Genomic DNA, 14,679 nt, shown 5'->3' with positions numbered 1-14,679 from the left:
TATAAAACAGGTTAAAAAGAAGCATATACACTAAACGTACACTTTTATTATTTGATTCAGAATCATTCTGTGGTATTTCTTTACTAACTTTAAAAAAAATGCCATCAAGCAAGTGCCTGCAAGATGCAGAAAAAAGAAAATCCTGGCCGGGCGCGGTGGCTCAAGCCTGTAATCCCAGCACTTTGGGAGGCCGAGACGGGCGGATCATGAGGTCAGGAGATCGAGACCATCCTGGCTAACACGGTGAAACCCCGTCTCTACTAAAAATACAAAAAACTAGCCGGGCGAGGTGGCGGGCGCCTATAGTCCCAGCTACTCCGGAGGCTGAGGCAGGAGAATGGCGTAAAACCCGAGAGGCGGAGCTTGCAGTGAGCTGAGATCCGGCCACTGCACTCCAGCCCAGGAGACACAGCAAGACTCCGTCTCAAAAAAAAAAAAAAAAGAAAATCCTTGTACATCATTGGTAGGAACATAAAATAGTACCGCCATTATGGCAAACAGTATGGAGGTTCCTCAAGAAATTAAAAAAAGAACTACCATATATGATCTACAATCCCACTTCTGGGTGTATACCCAAAAGAAATGAAATTGCCACCTCATAGGAACATCGGCGCTCCCATGTTCACTGCAGCATTACTGACAATAGCTAAAAGAAGGTAATAACAACCTACATGTCCATCAAGAGATGAATGGATAAAGAAAATATAATGGAATATTATTCATAACATTCTTGTAAAAAATAAGACCTTGCCTTTTGTGACAACATAGATAGAACTGGAGGACATTACGTTAAGTGAAATAAACCAGACAGAAAGAAAAACACTGCATGATCTTACATGTGGAAGCTAAAAAAAAATTTTAAAGTAAAATACATAAAAATAAGAGTAGAAATGAGGGGGGATGGGAATATGGAGATCAAAATGAGTAGAGTTGCAGTTATAGAGGACGAATAAATTTAGAGACTACAGTAGAGGACTGAGATAATGTATTGGATACTGGAAATTTGCTGATCGAGTAGATTATAGGTGGATAGGTTAATGTGCTTGACTACTGTAATCATTTCATTATGTACATCAAAACATGTACACCTTACATATATACACTAAAAAGCTATTGCTATCAGACTATATCTATATTGTGATAGAACAGAATCGCTTTTTCAAAATAAATACGGATGAATTTTCCAGAGAAAAAATTCACATTAATTTTAACATGTTACATAATTTCTTTATATTGTGAAAATTGGGCAAGGACTTCTTTATTTCTTTTCAAAATTTTGTCATACTGCCCTATTTTACTGAGTTTTATATTTTATGTTGAATAACTTTGAAAAAAATTGTTTTAGAGATGGTGTCTCGCTCAGTTGCCCAGACTGAAGTGCAGTGGCATGATCATAGCTCACCTCAGCTTTGAGTTCCTGGGCTCAAGCAATCCTTCTGCCTCACCCTCCTGTGTAACCAGGACTACAGGGGTACACCACCATGACCAGTTAATTAAAAAAAAATTTTTTTTGGTAGAGATCAGGGGTCACACTATGTTGCGCAGGCTGGTCTTGAACTCCTGACTTCAAAGAATCCTCCTGCCTCGGCCTCACAAAGTGTTGGGATTACAGGTGTGAGCCACTGCACCTGGCCTTAACATTGAACAATATGCAACTTCAACCACTTTAGCAAAATTTGGAATTTTCACCTCAGAGGCAAACATTTTTAGCGCATATGTATTCAAAGAAACAATATATGTAAAGAATCCAAGTTACCTGGAAAGGATAGGGAACAAAAACCACTCCCCAGGTAGACAGCATCATAGCAAGCAAGCACTGGCAACATTACTCAGGCACTGACACTGTTTAGGAATTACTCTTCAAGTGATCAGTAATTTCAGAAGCACCAAAGAGAATCCCTGGCCTCACCTAGCAGGGTAAGGTTTCCACCACAGTGAAGTTCTACTGCCACTTGCGCTAAATTGGTTTCTTCAAACTCACTTGCTCAGGACAGCCAATCTAAGATTGGCTTCTATTCATTCTTCCTCAAAATTCAGCACTTTCTCTTAATCCTCCCTGGTCCTGGCCTGAACCATCCTGAACAACTTCAACTATTCCTTCCGCAACACAAGGCAAAAGGTTTCCTTGAATATCACTGGTACCATTACTTCTTTTCTCAGAAGTTTACAGATGCTCAGATTCATTGTCTCCCTGGCCTTTAGGCATTTTACACTGTATTATAAGAAGACCTCTGTTCTTCAGTCTTTTACATCTTGACTTCTAGTGATGAACTGGGCCTTCCTCTCTAACTTTATGTTTCTGGATGGCTTGCCAATATTAGGGCCTTGGCTCTAGCTAAGGACAGACAATGACTGAAGACTAGCAGGCCAATATCTATTCTAGGAACAGGCATGTGATCCAAGGTAGTCAAAAGTCCTTGTCCAAGATTTTTTTATTTGCAACTAGAGAAAAAAACTTACATTTTAGGTTAAAAAGCTAAATGAGTATAATTTGGGGCAGCATGTAACCATTTTTCTGGTTAAAGAGAAGCTTTCTGTGGGGGGGGGGGAAGCAGGTGAGGAAGAGACTTGAAGAATTTACTTGCATCACTCTTGAAATTAGTGTGAAAACAGTTTCCTGGCTGGGCACGGTGGCTTATGCCTATAATATAATCCCAGCACTTTAGAAGGCTGAGGCAGGTGGATCACCTGAGCTCAGGAGTTGGAGATCAGCCTGGCAAAACATGGTGAAACTCCCATCTCTACTAAAAATACAAAAAAATTAGCCGGGTGTAGTGGCAGGCACCTGTAATTCCAGCTACTCGGGAGGCTGAAGCAGGAGAATCACTTGAACCCAAGAGGCAGAGGTTGCAGTGAGCCGAGATTGAGTCATTGCACTCCAGCCTGGGCAACAGAGACTGTCTTCAAAAAAAAAAAGAAATAGTTTGCTTTTTGCTTATACTAGTTGGCTTTGGGTCAGTGACGTTTACAACAATAAGAGTTGTGACTAGATGACAAAAGAGAAGAAAAAAATGCCCTGGGATGTTCAGATTTAGGTAAAGAGGCTTGCTTTTCTTACGATTTGTTTTAGAGCTTCATTTCAAACACCTAATTGTCTATTACGTTCCAGGCACTGGAAGCATAAAGATGGCTACAGTATAAGACTATCTCTGCCTTCGGAGAACTAAGAGTCCGAAAGATTCTCTTGGGTGTGGGTGGCTTCCTGGCTACTTTGGAGAATTCCTAAGTAGTTCAGAGGACATTCCTTAGTGGCCAAGATGTTCCCACAGTGGCTCTGAAATGTCTATCATCTGTACCTCATGAGGACCACTTTATTTCTTTTGGGTTTCTACTGGACCCACTGATTTCAGTATTTTAAAATTTAGTCTACATTCACTTCTTGCATACTAATCACGATAGTACAGACTTCGGTAATATAATATTTCCTTGTTTTCTTGAAACCAAAGTAGACTTAAAAAGTAGACTTTTTCCTTAGAGGATTTATGTGTAGTCTAACATACTATAAAATGTACTTATTTATTGTTTACTTTATCTGACATTCTCTCCCCCATCATCCCACTCCCCAGACGTGCAGAATTTTTTGGTTTATTTCATTTACTGATATATACTAATCACTAAGGCACACAACTAGGAGTTCAAAATGTATTCAAGAGAATTGAAAGAATACATGAGTAAGTGACTAATTGGAAGACCTTGCCACTGGGACTCAGATAATCATTAAAATCAGTTGGCTAAACGTTGTTATCTAGTGGATGATGAAGAGCAGCTTCTGCAGCAGCTTTCTCCTTCGTATAAATTGCCATACCATACCAGCCCCATCCCCCAACTCTCTCTTTAGATATGGCAATGCTTTCACTTAGGTTGTGGTCCAATCTCAAGACCAGGAGGCTATTTATTCTTCATCTTTCCAGTGACTTTACACTGCTCTATTCTGATCCACCCTGTAGGGGTTCAGAGCTTAACTGCGAGAAACGCCTCTCCCAGTAACCCCCACAATGGGCTAAGGCCTTTCAATGTATGTAATCAAAACATTAGATATTCTTCATAGCATTTATCACAGTCTATCTTATATATCTGTATGATCATTTTATTACTAGCTCCCCCACTAATTCAACGATAAAGTTCTTAAGAGTAGTGTCCATGTCTGTTTCATTCATAAAGCTTAAAGCACTTAGCACACAGAAAATATTCAATAAGCATTTGTTGAATGAATAATTAGATGGATGAATATGAAATTCCCAGCCTGAATCTATAAATAGGTAGTCATTTAGGTAGCTGAGACAGGATAAGGGAGTGGGTTGTGTTTGCTTTTTATGAGGGGAGTAAGAAGATAATGTCAGGAGTCCTTTGTGAAAGTCGGATTTTAGCCACCTAAAATGCTATGTCCTCTCAAGCAGCTCAAAAACCAAACCATCATTAACCTGGGGCTCCCCCTCCCACACCTACTCCTTTATTCCGGTCAAGGGTCTCATCATCATTCTTGTAGCCGTTCAGACACAAAGGCTTTGAGTAGCTTTTGACCTCTTTTTTCTGTTAACCTCCTTGCTCAGCAAGACTCCTAAGGCCTGTCAACTCCTCTTTAACATCTTTGATCAATGGCCTCTTTCCATTCCCGCTGCCACAAACTTGGTTCAAGTAACTACCCAATTATGGCAACAGACTCAGAAATGCTCTCCTTGATTCCCAGGTTTGCTCCAGTCCAATCCATGCTACCTATATGAAAATCTCCCTAAAAACTTTCATGTTGTATAATTAACGCTATACTGGAATACATCTGCAAAGGCTTGCCCAGAAAATAAAAACCTCAGCCTGACATTCAAAGCCCAGACACAGTATGGTTCCAAATAGCATTCCTAGACTCACCTTCCATCATCCTAGCATTTTCTACAGAACCATCACTAACAAGCATAGTTAGCATTACTCATTACACATATTCACATATTATACATGTGCCCACCCCCATGAATGTATCCTGCCAGTCTTATCAACCCATCTGAAAGTGAGTCCCATCCATACCCTCAGGCCTAGCTCAACTCCCACCTCTTCAAGTCTTTCCAGGACAGCCCAGCCAAGGCTGCCTCTTCCTCCTCTGAATTCTCACGACTCAAACCAGCATCATTATTATTATTTTTGTTTTGTTTTTGTTTGTTTGTTTGTTTGAGACAGACTCTTACTCTGTCACCCAGGCTGGAGTGCAGTGGTGTGATCTCGGCTCACTGCAACCTCTGCCTCCTGGGTTCAAGCGATTCTCCTGCCTCAGTCTCCCAAGTAGCTGGGACTACAGGTGCCCGCCACCACGCCTGGCTAATTTTTGTATTTTTAGTAGAGACGGGGTTTCACCATGTTGGCCAGGTTGGTCTCAAACTCCTGACTTCAAGTGATCCGCCCACCTTGGCCTCCCAAGGTGCTGGTATTACAGGCATGAGCCACTGCCTAGTATCATCTTTTTATACCTTTAACTCTAACTTGCATATACATATAACTTTTCACCCTTAACTTCATCTTATATTTATCTGTTATTTAAAAAAAAAAAAAAAAAAGGTCACAAGAAAACAGCATCTGCTAACAAATACAAAGAAATTCCATCTTGTATAGGACAGACAGGTCCTATGTAAGCCCTGTCTCCAGGCCGTCAACTATTCAACTCTTGAATACTTTCTTTTTGTATAGATCACTTCCTTCTGCTTCCTAAATATAGGCCAGCTTTGAGAATAAGAAGAAACAAAGGGGTTTATACAGATTAGGGAAGAAAAAAATCCCTGGACAAATCCAGAAAGTGTTCTTAAAATGCAACCACTTGAGTTGTGGGGACTCTTCTTTCTCCATCTTGATTAACTCCTTAAATAACCAGGAGCCAGCATCATTATCATCCCAGATACCACTTCTTTAGAGGCTGACTAGATGCTGGGCATTATACTATTATCACAGGAAATACAAGGAGGAAATTGAGCAAACCTGGCCCTGAGCAGTGGTCCTGGGGCTAAAATAAAAAAGAATTCCATGACAAAGTCTACTGAGGCTGGAAGTCCTGGCACCCCAACTTGAAAAGGAAAGAGACAACAACAACAAAAAAGCTACTGCGAGGACTATAGGAGTTTAATGCGATGCTGAAGTGCATAGCACTAAATAAGTCTATGTTCCCCACACCACCTCTCTGTTTTAATATACTGCATATCTCTCTACACTACAAACTCCTTGAAAGCTGAGATCATAGTTCCTAGTTGTTTTATACCTAATGAATCAGCATAAAGTGCTTCATACATGTAAGGAATCACATATTAACAGCCCATGGCCGGGCGCGGTGGCTCAAGCCTGTAATCCCAGCACTTTGGGAGGCCGAGGCGGGTGGATCACGAGGTCAGGAGATCAAGACCATCCTGGCTAACACAATGAAACCCCGTCTCTACTAAAAATACAAAAAATTAGCCGGGCGAGGTGGCGGGCGCCTGTAGTCCCAGCTACTTGGGAGGCTGAGGCAGGAGAATGGCGTAAACCCGGGAGGCGGAGCTTGCAGTGAGCTGAGATCCGGCCACCGCACTCCAGCCTGGGCGACAGAGCAAGACTCCGTCTCAAAAAAAAAAAAAAAAAACAGCCCAAAGCTCTTTTGTTATAAATATGGAAAAGAAATATAATGCCCACAAAATGTTCTAAAGCCTTATGTAGCTCTAGTAATCAACATTTGGTTATAATATTATAGAAAGTACAAAACAGTTTTTGGCCAGGCGTAGTGGTAATCCCATCACTTTGGGAGGCTGAGGTGGGAGGATCACTTGACGTTAGGAGTTTGAGATCAGCTTGGCCAACATGGTGAAACCCCGTCTCCACTAAAAATACAAAAAATTAGCCAGGCGTGGTGGCAGGCACTGTAATCCCAGCTACTTGGGAGGCTGAGGCAGGAGAATTGCTTGAACCTGGGAGGTGGAGGTTGTAGTGAGCTGAGATCATGCCAGCTTGGGCAACAAGAATGAAACTCCGTCTCCAAAAAAAAAAAAAGTAAAGTATAAAACAACTTTAAGTATCAAATATATAGTTAATATATTCTAATGTTTTTTATGGCAGTTATGCTAGATTCCCCATCTTCATTCATATTTTGAATTGTGAAAATCTGAAGAAACAGATTTTTCTTCTCACTTGCAACCCTAGTTTTGGTAAGTTTGGAATTAGCATACATTAGATTCATCTATTGCAGATATTGAAACAAAACCTCATGCTCTGTTTGCATATCTAAGTTCAATTTCCAGAACTTAGAATTTTAAGTTAAAAAAAAGCAGTATGAAAACATAACCTTACAAAATTTGCATACTATTTTATACCCTGCAAATATTGTTTTGATCCCCAATCCTACAATGACCTTTAAATAATCAGAATAAAGTTTCTCACTATTCAGAGAGCCTTAAGATTTACTTGGCACTCTAAGTTAACCATATTAAAACTTTGAAGCACAAAGGAATAGTAAATAACACAACCATTTTAAGTTACTATGGCCTGTCATTACAGAATCATTAAGCAATATGATCAAGGAGTAAGCAGAAAGCTGTATAACTCAAATGTGTAAGATTTTCTTCTGTGCTTTATGGGCTAAGTTATTTGCTTTCTAGTTAAAAATACGGAATATTTAAAGCCACACCGCATAAATTATAAAATTCACTTCATGTTAATTTTCAGCATTCTTCATAAAGATAACACCATAAATTAAGTTATAAAAACAATATGGAAATTCAATAATCAAACTCAAACTGTCTATGTATTCACACACACAAACACACAGTAACATAATTAAGAGGCCGGCTAGCTTAAGGTACACAGAAAAATTACTTTACTCAGAAAAAAAGAATTAAATATCTTGGGATTTCTGGCCAGGCACCATGGCTCATGCCTGTAATCCCAACATTTTGGGGGACCAAGGCAGGAGGACTGCATGAGCCTAGGAGTTCAAGATCATGCTGGGCAACATAGGAAGACCCTGTCTCAATCAATCAATCAGTCAGTAAAATTAGCCAGGCATGGTGGTACACACTTGTGGTCCCAGTTACTCGTGAGGCTGAGGTGGGAGAATCACTTAAGCCCAGGAGGTCGAGGCTACAGTGTGTTGTGATGGAGCCCCTGCACTCCAGCCTGGACGACAGAGTGAAACCCCTCTCAAAAAAAAAAATAAATAAACAAGATTTTTCATATTTTACTGTTTTTTGGCCAAATGGATGTAAAGGAAAATATATTCTCTATATTACGTATTTTTTTAATCTAGCTGCAAACTTGAATTAAAGAATGAATTTCAAAGTGTATAAAATAAACTGATTATCTAACTCAAACCTATACAACTCTTACTCGGATCAGGTCCTTTGTTGACAATAGCAATACTATCTGTTTACATGAAGATATGTATACAAAATAAGCACAAAAAGCAGCAGAAGAAAGTACACACAACTCTGGCACTACATACTTCATACTTATCTGTAGTTGTCTACTCGAAGCTTAAAGAGAGAGGATAAAATAGGTAAGAAGGATAGAAAACCTAGCTTTTCATACTTCCAGCATCATCTCTTCGTGGAACTGTGAGTTCCCTGTTTTCCAGAATATTATAAATCCCAGAACAGGATAAAATTCAAAGAAATTTAGAAACGGAATTTAGAGGTTGTCTTTTCCAGGTAGCCTAATTTAAAGATGTGAAGACTGAGCTACAAAGTCGATAAGTAGGTAAGACCACAGTCCAGTTCCTATGACTTCCCCACTACAATCTTCTCCTTCTCTTACCACCTACAGAGATGCAATTGTCAATAGCAAAATATAATCCAGAGATAAATTCTTTCTGGTAACCTGCCATTTTTAACACCGACCAACATTTGTTGACCAACATTTGTTCAAGAGAGGAACAATTTAAGAGTTACACGTATTTCACTTCAGAACGGAAGTAGAAACAATTCAAATTCTTTAGGTCTCCCTTCTTGCTGTAAGAACTTTCCAGAACACAGGATCAGGAATAGTCAAAGGGCTGACATGTCTTTGATTGGCCTTCCTGTCTTTCCACTTCCCATGTGAACAAAATCCACCCCGATAACCCTGTAACCTCCTTTACATACAATTTGGTCAGTAACCACCTGTCTTCATCTGAGAAAGAAACGACAATGAAAAACTATAGCCACCAACACTAAGCACTTTGCTACTTTAGACTCCTATCTTTTCCTCCACTCTGAATATTCTAAATATAGTTTATGTTCCTGGGGTTTCTCACCCTGCTGTCTTTGCAAACTATAAGTTCCAAAGGCATTTCTGCTATTTTATTATGTGTGTGACAATGGAAGTAGTAATTTTGACTACTTCATGAACGAATAATGTATGTGAAGGGACTCTAAGTTGTAAAGTTTAAGATAAAAGTAGTACCTCTATCCTATTAGAATGATAAGCAACAATACAAACAAGTAAAAAGTTTCTAGGAAATTACAGCGTACATTAGGGATTTAACTAATCTTAACAGAAATTAATCTTCTGACATAACCCAGAAAAATAAAGCAGTAGCACCTAACATTCAGTACATTATATATTTGTCAATGGTTATTTTTTTTAAAGTTTAATGAGTGATATGCTATACTATGCTCAATTTTAGGAGAAATTATTTTCATAATATAAATTATTTATTGCTACTTTTGGACACAATTATTGCCTATGAATACCAAAGTGATTAAAACCTACAAGTTTAAAAATGTCTTTAAAGTAAAATTATTACAGCTTTCTTAATACAGTCTTAATCTTCCAGATAAACCTACTTAGGCATTAGACATGGCACTCAAATAAATTTCTAATTTGTTTAAACATAAAAGAAAACCTAATCAAAACGGCTCGTAAAACAAAAGAAACTCACTCAGTGTCTTCCTAACAGCTTAGTTCTAAATTAAAACATACATACTCAGCCCACACAGAGTAAGATTTTGTACTGTCAAATAAACATTCATCCAAGAATGCACGCAAAGAAATTAAAATTTTATTGAAAATTCAAATGTTACCTCTGTTTTTATAAGATGAGCTAGGCTTAATGTACAGTAGTCAAAATTACATTGAATAAATTACCTGAAATGAAAAAACTGTTTTTCTTCACAAATATCATACTACTAGCTTGACAAAAAAAGAAGCATCCCTTTTCGTGGCAATACCAACTCACTTTAATTTAGGACGGAAATAGCCAATAGAAAAATATGTGATGACTGCATTTCACTCAAGTATTTTTTTAGGCCTTCTAATAATGTATAGTATAAGCTCCAAATAAAAGATTTCACCCAAAAATATTCACAGAAGGACTATACCATGAAACTATTCCATTCCTGTATCTTCTGTTTTCTCTATTTCTACATCCAAAAGCAAGCATTCCTAATACTTATAAAAAGCCCTTGATGTTTTATATAAGTATCTTTCTAAAAGATTAAAGAACCATACAGGTAATTATAATTTACTGGAAGTATATAACATGATCTTAAAAATGTCATAGTAAAAATAACTTTCTAGGCTCAATGAAATAAAGGTAACTTTAGCTAGGTATCTGTTATTGTTAATAAACAATCAAAATCTTAACCAAGTTTGGTATTTCAGCATTCTCTTTCATGTCTCGGTTTATTAAAATTAAACAACAAACAAGGTTAAACAACAAAAACAAGCTCTTAGGTAAACAGTTTCTAATATAAAAACAAAAAGACAAAAACCACCTACATTTTTCCTTGGGGGATTAAAATTTTTCCTACATGATGTTGACCTCCAGCTTTGTATTTGTCTCCAAGTAGTACTAAGTTATTAAGTTTGAACAGAGATTAGTTTAATATTCTAAAGAACTGGTTTTGAGGTTGGGACTGACTGGGCATCTTTTCTCTCAAGCTCTATTAAAAGCCTTTTTTAAACAAACATATCAATAAAACATCTTGACTTTAGACATATTTAAATAAACTGAAGCAAAAATACAAACAATTCTCCAATATATGCTCACGAAATATTCAGTAATTATTTCTATTTTTACTCCCTGACCACCATTGTTTACCAAATTGTGCCTAGGTTTACATCACTTTTGCTGCCTGTAAACAGCCCTGGTTAAAATATATATAAACAAGGTTCACTTAAAAAAAAAAAAGATGTTCACGTAACTCAAAGATTTTTTTTTGTTTGTAATCTTTTAACACAGATAACCAAAGATCAAAACTTTAAGTACCACATAGCTAATGACCAAAGAGTATAATCCTCTACTACGCAGGAATATACACAGAAGCACCAAAAAAAAAAAAAAAAAAAGTAATTGTAGTCATATTCTGATGAAGCTGGACTATTCCAAAAGAAAAAACTGAAAAAGATACAAAATGATTTTTAAAAGTGGCCATAAATGATCTAATTTCCAAATCAATGAATCGATGAATATTCCAGGCAAATAACATTAGAAAACTAACAGTGCCATTTTTTCTCTCAAAATTCCAATACTATACAAAATAAAGAATACAGTCACCATTATATGACAAACCTTAGAAAATCATGATCAAGACTGAGCATACAACTATTCAGCTGAGGAGTAATCACAGCATCTACTTACAAAAGAAAAAAAGGAAGTCAAAAAACTCACTTTATATAGTATCTTGCACCTTCAAAAGTATATGCTTCTTCCCAGCCAGTAGGCAAATCTAAAACAATACATATATTACAATTAGTATTACTTCAATGATAGCAAAATAAGTCTCAATCGATTTTAATTATTCATTTTCATTTAGTAGCTGTTTTAAGTAGATTACTAACAAAAAAAAGTGTTGAGCTGCCAATAGTAGATATCACTTTTTGAAAAATAGCAATTTAAATTTAAAGCCATCAGAAGAACGTCCACAATATTAGAGATTATCTGACCTGAGTACACATTGTAATATATTAGGGTGGAGAGGAACTATGTTCTGGCATCCAAGAAAGCAAAGGGAGGCCTTCTAATCCCAGGTGAAACACTCATGAATGACTAGCAAAAAACCAAAACTGTGCATAACAGGCAACGCCTGCCTCTTCTTGAGTATACCGTGTCTACTTAAGATCATTTTTTTCAGTTACACAAATGAATCCATCTAGGAAGTGTCACCGAAGAGAATGCAGAAGTTCCTAAGTACTTAATTAGTGGAAAAGAAATGGCACCGAATACTTTCGTGTTTGTTTCTAAAAATTTGACTAAGAGACGTGAAGTTTCAAGTAGTAAAGTTGGGAATAATTCAGGTGAACAATGGTATCATTATGTGCTACATATTATTTATTAATGACAAGTTGTTTGGATTTCATCAAAATACCTCTTGGAAGTAAAAACAACTGATGTGTGTACAAAACCACAGAGTCCAAGCAAAGTAAACCAAACCAGAAAAAAAAAAAAAGTGAAATCACGTAAGAGAATAAAATTTTTCTGTGGCGTGAATGTTATCAAATATGTGAGGGTAACTAGGACACATATTTATATCACACATATTTCCATAGGATAATTATTTAATCTGGTCTTTAATGAAATACCGTCTTTAATGAAATAAATCCGTTATTATCCATAAAAGCAAAGAGGCCATCAAAGTTGGAATATGCGTGTAAAACACCAGAAAGGTATGTTGAAGCAAAAACCTGCATCGGGAAATTGAGAAACATGACGGTGTATTAGTCAGAAATGCCTTAAAAATGTAACCTCATCATGCTTGCTACACCAGCCTTTCCTTTCTTCCTCCACCTTTTTGCAAATTTGGAGACATTAGTCACTTCAGTGAATTCCAGCATTTCACAGAGAAGCAGGTTTGTTCAATATCCTGGCAACTTCAACAGATTCATGGAATGTCAGAGTCGGAGAGAGTGTACCCCAGAGGCCAGCTCTGAGGACTGCTGACACTGGCCTTGCCTTCGACCCAAACTGCTCTCAAACCCCAGTAAGAGAACACATGTTACATTTCAAAGACAAACAAGTTTCACAAATGTAAACAAAGAAATGATAAAAGAAACCCAGACCAGCACAGAAACTACGAGGAGCCTTTTCCAGCTCCACTCACACTTAGCATTCAAACAAGCTCCCAAAGCCACCCGAGAGAGCCGCTTCCCCACGGACCCCCTCCAAACAGGGCCCGGTGCCCACACACGGGACACCCCCTCGCACGCCCACCGCCTCCTGGCAGTCTGTGCAATCTCCTTGCGGCTGGCGGGGACTTTAGATCCGGATCGCCAACAACTGAGGCTGCGAACGCCTCCTCCGGCTCCGGCTGCTCCTCCTGTGGCAGGAGGGAACGCGCCAAGCGTTTCCCGAGCCGCTCCCTGTCACAGAGCGGATCGCAGCACCCCCGAACTCCTCTCCTCCTCCTTCATCAGCCACCTACCCACAAGTCCCACCTAAGAGCAGGAGGAAGCTGCACCGCAGGAGGCAGCGCTCCCGGGAGGAGGGGGAGGATGTGGTTACGTTATACCGGCGGGCGAGCAGGGTCTGGGGCTGCAGGGAGGGGAGTGGGCAAGGACTGCCTAAAGGTAGCTGAGGGGCAAGACGGCAGCTGGGGGTGACCGGGGAGTGAGTAGCGGCCGCGGAGGAAAAACTCAGGACTCCAGGTTTCAGGGATAGAAGCGTCGCCACTCCAGGGGCGCGAGGGTCGTCTAGGCTGGGATTGGGGAGAGGGCGCAGGAAGAGGGCGCCGTCTCCAAGTTATGATGAAAGGCTGAGAAGAAAGAGGCGCCCCGAGACTGGAGAGAACTCCCGGCGGCCGAGTCCCCGTGGCCCTTCTACCTGCGGCCGCCCCCTCCCGGCCTCCGCCCCGCCTCGCCAGCTTCCCGGGGCCCGCGGCACCGGGCAGGTTGCTGGGAGCCGGGCGGCCCAGGCTCTGCCGCCTCCTCCAGGCGGAGCCCAACTCCGTTCGGGCCCGGTGTTACCTGTGCTCTGCCGCCGGTGTCCGGTGACCACGGCCTCGCCGGTGACGGGGTGCAGCCAGGTGGTGCTCTTGGCCTCCTCGCTGCAGGGGTGAGAGAAGGGGCAGACACGGTGCGTGAGAGGGGACGCGGCGGCGAGCCGAGGGGCTGCAGGGGTACAGACCCAGGCTCTCCCCCATCTCGCCAGCCGCTCGCCTCCTGCCCTCCCCCGCCCCGCGGGGCCCCCGTGTCGTCCCCGGCTCTTTACTTGATGAAGAAGACTCGGCCGCCCCTGGTGATCCCGTAAGTCCAGGACCGGGGCAGGGAGATCCACTCCAGGTTCAGATCCGCCGCCATGTCTGATCCCCAGCCGCCGCCGCCGCCTTCTCCTGCTGCCGCCGCGGCTGCCGAGGGAGGAGGGAACGAGCGAGCAAAGGGAGCGCGGAGCGAGCGCGGCCGGAGCGCGCCTCCCCGGCCCGGCGCGCCCCCGCGTGCGCCCTACCCCCTCGGGCGGTGCCCGCCCCGCCGCCCCGGCAGGGTCCGGCCCCCGTCACCGCCCCTCCGCATCCCCGCGGCCGCCGGCCGGCTGCCCCGCCGCGCGCTCGGGGGATGGGCAAGCAGCGCCGCGCCCCAGACCCCTCCCTCGGGCCCCTCCCGCGTGCCCGCCCCCTCCGCCGCGCGAAGGTTCCGGGATCGATTAAAAAAAAAAAACTCGTCTTGCCCCCAGGGCTTTGCCTGAAGGCTTCCCATCCCAGGGCGCGATCAAAGGGAGCCTAATAATGCCCGCGCCCCTGATTTCTCTTTCAAACAACAAAAACACAGCGT

At 41.2% G+C, this 14,679-nt stretch overlaps 1 protein-coding gene across 7 annotated transcripts in view; it reads right to left on the bottom strand.

Annotated features, from left to right (window-relative positions):
• PLEKHA5 (pleckstrin homology domain containing A5) overlaps positions 1 to 14,332 on the bottom strand; it is a 258,282-nt gene extending 243,950 nt beyond the window's left edge. For 6 of the 7 annotated variants that reach the window (XR_002734540.1, XM_023226165.2, XM_023226158.2 and 3 more), the window contains exons 1-3: positions 14,123 to 14,332; positions 13,879 to 13,958; positions 11,588 to 11,645 (exon numbers count right to left, since the gene is read on the bottom strand). Coding sequence is in view for 5 of the 7 variants with exons in the window: in XM_023226165.2 (XP_023081933.1) it covers positions 11,588 to 11,645; positions 13,879 to 13,958; positions 14,123 to 14,211 (227 nt within the window). In the remaining 2 variants the exon portion in view is untranslated. Of the gene's footprint in view, positions 1 to 11,587; positions 11,646 to 13,878; positions 13,959 to 14,122 lie in introns of those variants that run through there. The other variant, XM_023226160.2, reaches the window with a different exon arrangement.
• Positions 14,333 to 14,679: the final 347 nt, after the last annotated feature.

This window comes from Piliocolobus tephrosceles, chromosome 10 (assembly GCF_002776525.5).
Source record: "Piliocolobus tephrosceles isolate RC106 chromosome 10, ASM277652v3, whole genome shotgun sequence".
In the NCBI taxonomy this organism is placed as follows: Eukaryota; Metazoa; Chordata; class Mammalia; order Primates; family Cercopithecidae; genus Piliocolobus; species Piliocolobus tephrosceles.
Note: the sequence above shows the minus strand (reverse complement) of the source record. Positions and strands in the feature narration are given on the sequence as shown.